General features: G+C 34.4%; 1 protein-coding gene across 2 annotated transcripts; it reads left to right on the forward strand.

The window, feature by feature from the left end:
* The first annotated feature begins 5949 nt into the window (after window positions 1–5949).
* On the forward strand, window positions 5950–8258 carry LOC133818952 (chitinase-like protein 1). 2 transcript variants are annotated; one of them, XM_062252080.1, is made up of 4 exons: window positions 5950–6110; window positions 6202–6598; window positions 6938–7097; window positions 7455–8258. In XM_062252080.1, exons 2-4 carry the CDS (start codon window positions 6220–6222, stop codon window positions 7876–7878), a joined length of 963 nt encoding a protein of 320 aa, XP_062108064.1. In that variant the 5' UTR covers window positions 5950–6110; window positions 6202–6219; the 3' UTR covers window positions 7879–8258. The 2 variants fall into 2 exon arrangements, with proteins under 2 accessions (XP_062108064.1, XP_062108065.1); XM_062252081.1 differs by having other exon boundaries at window positions 5954–6110; window positions 6207–6598.
* Window positions 8259–9657: the final 1399 nt, after the last annotated feature.

The raw sequence follows: 9657 nt of genomic DNA on the forward strand, positions 1-9657 counted from the left end.
GACAAACAGTCACCGGGGCCATATGCCCTGGCTCTGAATAACTGGTCTTAGACCAGACAAGCGCTTATAAGTTCATCGACCTTAGGGTCGGTCCAGCGGTAATACCCCATATGAGTCATTCAATGCTGATATCGATTAGATCTAATCTTCATTTGGCTCGGCGTTCATGACGCTATGCCATTTCTGACTCTTTAGGTCAGTGTCCCTGACTAGTCAGTACATATACAAGTATACAACATTTGCTAGCATTTAATAGGCAATCCATATCCACATTTATCAATCAACATGCCTCAATACAACCTCGCATGTCACATATACACATAGTGCAGTTTTCTTACCTCCTGTTCGAGCGATAATTAATAATAAGAACGACCCTTGAGAACGATCAACCTTTTGGTCCTTTAGCGATTACCTGGTCATAACCAATTATGGGATTCCATCAATAAAATGAATAATAAAAGGTTCCCAAACCAAAACCTAGCCTCCGAGACATCAAACACTACTAAATCGGGTAGTAGGATCGACCTCGAGGCCTAAGGCTTGCATCCCCGAGCCAAGGCCAAAAAGCCACTAAGGGTCGTGGCCCTCCTTGGCCATGTCGCGGCCCGCCCCTCAAACAGAGGCGGCCAACTTCAGCTCTCTTCAAGGGCCGCGGCCCTCCCTGGCCATGCCGCGGCCCAACCTCCAGTTCAGCCATAACCCCTGTTTTTCCTCCCTTGCGTTTTCTCTTGGAACCAACCTTTCAAACCAAGCTTAACCACCACTCAAACCTCCAATACAACCCCTAAACTTGATCTATATCACTCCCTTAGCAAAACCCAAGTTAAACCCCAACCAAAACTTCCATCAATTCCAACAATCCACCACAAAAACACAAGCTGAAAACTAACACCAAAACAGAGTATACCAGTAAACTAATGGCTGGAAACTTACCTCAAACTCAGGTTGTGATGCTCTTCAATGGTGGAACACTCTCCCAAACTCCCAAAGTCTATTTCTCAAGCTTGAATCCTCAACAAGATCACCAAAAATCACAAAGAAGTTGAAGGGAAAGGAAGGTACGGGTAAGCTCCAAACTTACTCTGTTTTTCTCTCTACTTCACAGCATAAAGGGGTTTATATCCTAGGGGTAAAAAGACCATTATACCCCTAGGTCATTTAAGGGTTTCCAAAGGCTCCTAAGGGCAAATCTATCATTTCCAACCTATCTCGTTAATCATAATTAACGCTCTCCAATTCCCGCTATTCTCAATAATCTCAAACACCAATAATTCATATCCCGTTACCCTCCAATACACGGTAACGCACTAACCATTAAAATCACCCCGAGACTCCTCCCGAGCCTCGAACTTAAACCTGTTATGACCAGACCGGTAATTAACATACCATGGTCGTCTCATGCCGAAAAGCTCGAACAAACCCACATTATAATGTGGTCTCAACACATATCATCGACATGCATACAATTATACCCTCAACGGGCCAAATTACCATCACACCCCTGTAATTAAACATGTGGACCCACATGCATGCATTTAACATCATATTATAATATAATTCACATATACATGCATAATATCATTTAATGGCTTAATTAAACACGTATGGCCCTCCCGGCCTACTAATCCCGCTATTAAATCACATCGGAGAATTCGGGGCATTACACGTACTGCCACTACTCTGACAGATCCTGTCCCCCGGATCTCCTTAGAAGCCCACTTGAACCGGACTGACGCTGCGTATTGTTGTCAGTCTTATAGCGTGGTTACGCTTCGGCCAACCCAATGGGCCCTGATTAGTGCACTTTATTTATTACACTCCTTTGTATTAAGCCTCCATCAGTGAGCAAATAATGTTTATACCCTCATTGGGCCCGGATTAGTCTGGCCCAAACCCAGAGCACTCAACTGCCTATAAATATGAACAGTTGTGCACTGTGGAGGGGGTCAGATTTTTCTCTTGTAAGCATATACTCTGCTTAAACTTAGAGAAACACTCCATTACAAAAGCTCTTCAAGCTCTAATACAACAGACTCGTGGACTAAAGCTCTTTAACGCCCCAACCACGTAAAACTCCTTGTGTGATTATTTCTAATCCTTTATTTCTAAGCTATCTTATCTTTTATAATTCTAGTTTCCGAAAAACTCGTTAAACACACAATAATTAATTTCCTTTTTTAAATGTCATCAATATTGGAATCAGATATTTGTCAAATACAAAATTATCCTCCACGAGTTCCAAACACACTTAGGGCGTATTTGAAAGTAACTGTGTAATTACTAGGTCGTGTAATTACTAGGATAGTAATTACATATCCTAGTAATTACACTATTATTTAAAATACAAAACGTGTTTGGATGTCAAGTAGTAATTACCTATGGATTCCTAATGCCATTTTTGGAAAAATACTTAGTAATTACATAGTAAAATAATATTATGCAATAAATACTATTTAAGTAATGGAAAATACCAGTTTGGCTCCTGTGTTTTGCCCGAATACTCGATCGGCCCCCGTATTTTGTTAAATGACATTTCAGACCTCGTATTTTGTAAAATAGATCAAAATAGTACCCTGAGCCCGATTTCGGTCAAATATTTTTTCAATATGACTAAAATGCCCTCGGTTTTGTAAATTATTTAATTTAAAAAATATAAAATAAAATGTTATTCAATTAAAAATAATAAAAAATTGAAAATAATAAAAATTGTATTTTAATTAGTTTTTAAATTATACAAAACTAAAACATAAAAACTTAAAACATTAAACTGAAATTGTAATCAAATAAACAAAATTCTTTGTTTTTTTTTCCTTCTAATTTCTTCATCATCTACGTCTTCTTCTTCTTCATCATCTTCTTCTTCAGGGAAGCTTGGAGGAAGGCGAGGTGGCTGGCAGACAAAGAGGCTCGCCGAGGTGGATGCGTTACTGCCTCCGCTCAGTGCGACCCCAAATCGGCCTCCACCTCTGGCGCCCTTCTTCCCCAACCTCGACCCTGGATGTGCCTCCCCTCGATTCCTTTTATCCCCAACCCTGAACCAGATCGACCTCCACCTCTAGCGCCCTCCTTCCCCAACCTCGACCCTGGATTTGCCTCTGCTCGATTTCCTTTGTCCCCAACCTCGACCCAGATCGGCCTCCGCCTCTAGTCAACTTCATCCCCAACCCTAGGCAGATTCGCCTCTAAATTTGTGCCTTTTTTCCCCAACCTCGACCTAAGATTGGCCTCTACTTCCAGAGCCCTTCATCCTCATCCCTGACCACATCTACCTCCGCCTCAGTGCCCTTCATCCCCAACCCAGGCCCAAGATCCGGTGCAAGTGGTCCCATGCAAATCTCAGCTAGCCTCATATCTTGCTTCGGGTGAATCTAGGAATGGGTCAGATCTGTTTTTGTGCGTGTGTGGATATTTTGGTAGCTATAACTCTGCATTAATTATTTAGAGTGTAGATGAAAGGATTCATTGCTTGAGTGTGTTTGATGAACATATTGAGTTGAGTATTGATATATGTATTTCGTTGTTGATTTATGTTTTGGTGTTTTCTTGGTATAAATATGGTTTGTTTGAGTATGTTCATGAAGATATTGATGAACACAAATATTCATCATCTGTGTTGATATAAATCTGTTTTTATTTTTGTTGTGAGTTTGATTGGTGATGATAATTTTTTTGTTTTATCTTATTTAGGTTTTGTTTATGTTTGAGTTAATTAAAATTTATTTTAGTTTGTGTACTATGTTATTTGTTTTTAATTAATTAAAATATACTTTTTTTTATTTTATATAAATTTTTTATTATTTTTAAATTGATAATATTCTATTTCAAATTATTAAATTAAATAATTTATAAAACTAGGGGCATTTTAGTTATATCAAAAAACTAATTGACCAAAATCTGGTCTAATTTACTACTTTGACCCATTTTGTAAAATACGGGGTTCGAAATGTTATTTAACAAAATATTGGGGCCGATCGAGTATTTAGGCAAAATACATGGGTATTTTCTCTTTAAGTAATTACATTGTGTAATTACACTCAATTCTTGTAGAAGACTGTGAAAATTTGATAGTGTAATTGAGATCCCTCAATTATCTCAAATTACAAAATTACTGTGTAATTACATGATCAAATAAATATGTCAATTCGAGTAATTACTCCAAATTACACTCAATTTCAATTTCAATAAGAGAGTAATTTTCCAAACACAACCTTAACAAAACTAAGTATAAACCTGACACATTGAAAAAACCACCATAAAATAACTTATTACATTATAACATTGCCCTACTCATATAAAGATGATCGTAAACAATCTTTTAAATTCATATATAACTACTCGAAAATTTTCAGTAACCTTATTATTTTGACATTTTGATGAAGATATTAGAAAATAAAAGTTTGATTGGTTCGTGATTAGAAAATTGTATTTTTTAAAAGTGTGATTCTTAAATGAAAATCTGAATTTTAGTGACTAAAAACATGTTTCTGAAAATGTGATTGGTTCAATGTCAGTAAACTGTTTTTGAGTTTTAAAAAACTGAATCTGTAATTGGTATTAAATTTGAAAATAAAACAGAAATTGAATACGTGATTAGTTCAGCTGAATCTGAATATTATTTTAATTTTATATATTTTATATACATAGGTTGTATAATATTAAATTTTGATTTATCAATAGATTTAATTAAGTAAAATTTAATTATATTGATAAATTAAAATTTAATAATAGTGCATTGATGAAATTCATAACAATATTGCATTGTCATTAATTTTGATTTTTTAAAAAATTAAAGTTACATTTTTTTAGGACATGATTGGTTAGTGATTTAAAAATTGTATGTTGAAAAGTATGATTTTGAAATAAGAATCTAGATATAGTGTTGGAAAATATGTTTCTGAAAATGTGATTGATTGTATTGTCTGCTAACCATTTTTGAGTTTTATAAAATTGAATAATTGTTTGGTAGAAAATCTAAAAATTGAACATGTAATCATATATAATTTTTACTTTTAGTATAATAATAATTAAAGTGAAATATTTTTTTTATTTATTTGTTGTAATTTTTATTTAATCAAATACTTTTCTTCTTCGATGAATTTCTTTAGCAAATATATTGTAAATTAGAATCAAATTATATTTGTTATATGATTTTATAATTAATTATTTTACTAAATTTATATAGATGACTATAAATTTTAAATAGAAGTAAATACAAAATAACCTTAAAAAAAAATAAATTGACTTGTAAAAATAATGAAATGTAAAATAAATCAAAGTAAGATCATAAGAAAAGAAAAATAGCAAGGAAAAAAAAGAAAAAAGAAAACATGAAAAAAGAAATTTTGGAATAAGAAAAAAGTAGCAGTAAGTTGAAAACATGAAATTTTGGAATTATGTTGAAAACGTGAGAATTTCGTTTTCTAAATTCTTTAATAAAATTGAATTTTTTTTTTAAATTAATTTTCAGAAATGTTTAACCAATCAATTTTTTTTATAGGTCACACAATTTTTAGATTTTAAAAACATAAAATTATATTTAGATCCTATATTAATCAACCCCAAGTTAAAATTAAAATTATTACAATATTTAATATTCGTAGAACCAAAACGATGTCGTATCAGTAGTCTAAGCATATGAAAGGGAATTGAAGTGAAAGATGGTTAGTTAGAAATAGGAATAGACAGGCATCATTAGTTTATGTTTATGTTTATGTCGTAAGTGAGGCTTATTAACTTACTTGTATGAGGTTGATTTGCAGCTGTCGGTGGTGTAAAGTGGGCCAATACCTTCCTCCCAACTCCAGCCTGTACTCTCACTTAAACATCGACCATCTTCCCCGTACAATCATCCATCAACACTCATCATCCACCGTCCGTTCACCACAAACTTGCTCGATCTTTAATTCTGACGCGTGCGACGTTACGACTTCACACGAGTCCGAGAAAGACAGCTCGTCTAACACAACACAGATTCCCCATTAGTAGTCTTCTTCTTCCTCTGGTTTTTGAGTCTCTCAATTCATTGCATTCATACACCAAAATCAGTCAAAACCCTAATTAATTCGATCCGAGAGCTCTTCACTGTCATTTTCCCCGCCTGTATTTTCCTGGTATGTAGAACCAACTCAATTTCACTTTTTTTTTTCCAATCTTTTCCTGATTAGTTTTACTGATTTCAATAATATATTTTTTTTGGGTCAGGGTAGGTGAAGGGAGAAAATGGGGATCAAATGGGGCGTTTTGGTGATACTTGGTCTCGTAATGGTGGCGAATCTGGCGAATGGGGACGATGATGATAAGATTCTGAAAAAGACGGTGAAGGGGAAGATGGTTTGCACGCAAGGTTGGGAGTGTCCGGTGTTGTCTGTTCACTGTTGTAATCAGACGATTTCAAAGAATTTCCAGGTTTACCAGTTTGAAGATCTCTTCCCGAAGAGGAACACGCCGGTGGCTAAGGCCGTCGGATTCTGGGACTACCAGTCCTTCATTACCGCCTCCATTCTCTTCCAGCACCTCGGCTTCTGCACCACCGGAGGGAAACTTATGCAGATGAAAGAGATTGCGGCTTTTCTTGGCCATGTCGGCGCCAAGACTTCTTGTAAGCCCACTACTTCTATTGAATTTTACGTTTTGGTTTTGTTTGTTAATGGCTGAGAAAATTTGTTGGAAGAGGAAACATTTTAGAATTTTAATCTAATGTTGGTCTTTAGTTTTAGAGTTCATTAATCATTTATAAGTTAATTTAACCGAATTTAGCTTTTTTTAATTTGTTTGACCTCAATATTTAGTTGATTTCAGTTGGGGAAAAAATGTGAGATTAGAAATGGTCTTTGATGCCTTTATGTTTCGTTTGTTTTGATTTTGAATCAATCATAGTTAATGGCTCAAGCTTTATATTTTTATCAATGTGATCGTTTATAGTAATGGTAAATTCCAGGCGGTTATGGAGTGGCCACTGGAGGACCATTGGCCTGGGGTCTTTGTTATAACAGGGAAATGAGTCCTATGCAGTCATACTGTGACGATTACTACAAACTTACTTACCCATGCTCCCCTGGTGCTGATTACTACGGTCGTGGTGCCCTGCCCATCTACTGGTGTGTATCCTCCCTTCTCTTATCATTCATTGTTCTCTCTTTTTTTTCAATACGTGAATTTGCTACTTGCATTTTCTTGCCACGTTCTCTTTAACCAAATAACTTAAACAGAATGTCACGGTCTTAGTGATAAATGTTGTGTGTGTGGAATAATGGAAGTGCCATCTCTTAAGTTGCGTGCAAATTGACTTATCCTCTTAAGTGAGAGTTGTTATCTGTAAGCTGCTTTAGAACAATTCCCATATGCATAGATATAGATTCTCATCGCGTATGAAATGATTGACTTAGTAGTTAGGTTGTTTGTTTTTAATGTGAAATGTTATGCTGAGGATGTTCTTGTTGGTGTCACTGTGATAGGAACTATAACTATGGTGCAGCTGGAGAAGCGTTGAAGGTTAATCTGTTGGAGCATCCTGAATACATAGAGCAGAATGCTACCCTTGCCTTCCAGGCTGCTATGTGGAGGTGGATGACCCCAATCAAAAAGTCACAGCCATCTGCGCATGATGTTTTCGTTGGTAACTGGAAGCCAACCAAGAATGACACTTTGTCTAAACGAGCTCCTGGATTTGGTGCTACGATGAATCTTCTTTACGGAGATTCAATTTGTGGCAAGGGTGACATTGATGAGATGAACGTCATCATTTCCCATTACCAACACTACCTTGACCTGCTTGGTATTGGGCGAGAAGAGGCTGGGCCACATGAAGTACTAACCTGTGCTGAGCAGGAACCCTTTAACCCACCCACTCCTGCTGTCCCCGCCCAATCATCCTCTTAAGCTCTCTATCCTGCTGTTAGATAGCCTGTTTTGTCCTAAACAAATATATAGGTCCAATTGTGAGATTCGATACCTACTCTCCAAAGGTGAAACATCAATAAGAGGTGGTCTAGTGAGATGCTTCCTTACTCAAGACATTCTCTACTTTCATGGCAAGCTAAACTACCCAGTTAATTTATATAAGGTGTTGTTCAATTTGTTGTTGCTGTGTAGATTTGATATTCATTTGTCTCAAAACATCCCAAGGGTACTGTGTGGTTGATTATTTGATGTGTAATACCGTTTTGCTCTTGTGTATTCTGTTGGAGTTGCAGACTTGTAAAGTTGATACATAATGTACTCTTTATTGGTACTCAATTGTTTGCATATTTCATACATTATTTCAGATCTCTTTCTGTGCTAAAGTTCCATTGGTTTGATTATTAGGGCTTGAATTGTTTCTCTACGATTAGCAAATATTTAACATTTTTTTAATATTTTAATTTCAAGCCCTATAATTGTCGGTGGACTTGGCTTGGAGTTGGGACATAGCTTTCAGTTCAAGGTTAGCTGTTGTTTTCTGTGCTTTAGTATGACGCGAGAATTGATTCTTTTTTGTCGGTCTAAAAGACACGGAAGGCAATTGTTTTGTCTCATTCTACCATGCATCATTATTTATCACAAAGTTATTTCCTTTTTATGATTGTAACTTTCTCAACCATTGATTTGTTGACTTGGATGATTACACGTTTATTAATCCTTTATGTTAAACTAAGATGTAATTATAGTATATTATGATATGATAAACACGAATTGTTGCACGAAAAAAATAAAAAGAAAAGAGGTGGAGGATTTCTTTTGATTTCTTCAATTATGGCTCTTTTATAATAATTTTTTTATTAAAACATTTTTGTAGGATGGCATTGGGTTGGTGCGAGTACTGTCTTGTATTAGGAAAATCTTTAGGACAGTAACGGTCTTGTTTGTGTGGCTTCCAATATGAGAGCGAGGTTCAAATTAAATAGTTTCGATATAAGAAAAAAAAATACCCAGAGCCAAATATTTGTAAAAATTAAAAATAAAACAAAAATGAAATACCTTCATCGAAATTCAATCAAATTTGGAAATTAATATAATATTGAATTGAATATTAATTTATACATGGGTGTGCATTTTATTTATTTATTTATTATTATTATTATAAAGGTGTGCATTTTATTTATTTATTTATTATTATTATTATAAAATTTTATTTACTTTTAATAGGTTTTTAGCCCCTTATATAGTCCCGATTTGTAAATTTGGTCAATGTTGTTGTTGCTGTTTTTAATTACATCCTTAAATTAATAAAGAAATAGCAATTAGACACAGTTGTTTAATTTTTATTTAGTTATTGATGGAAATGAGTCATGTTTTTTTTTTTTTTGACAAAACCTAGGATTAATGTTAAGAGGAGCACATATATATATATATATATATATATATTTGAGAAATAACACAAAATTGTCAGGAGGGACTTGAAAAAATTGTAAGTTTAAGAATACTACGAGTAAAAAAAGATTTTTTTTTAAAACAACACATAAAGAAAAATGAGAAATTCATAAAAATACTTAAGATTAAAAAAAAATTAAAAATAAGATTTTGGAAAAAATTACAAAAATACGAGTAGCATAATCATAAATACGGATTTTTTAAAAAAAAAAAAAATCAAAAGTTTACAAATTTGTAACAGTATAGTTTTTTGTAACCAAAGTTTACAAATTTATAACTAAAATTTACAAGTTTGCAACCATATATTAT

The sequence above is a fragment of the Humulus lupulus genome, chromosome 2, assembly GCF_963169125.1.
Source record: "Humulus lupulus chromosome 2, drHumLupu1.1, whole genome shotgun sequence".
Lineage (NCBI taxonomy): Eukaryota > Viridiplantae > Streptophyta > Magnoliopsida > Rosales > Cannabaceae > Humulus > Humulus lupulus.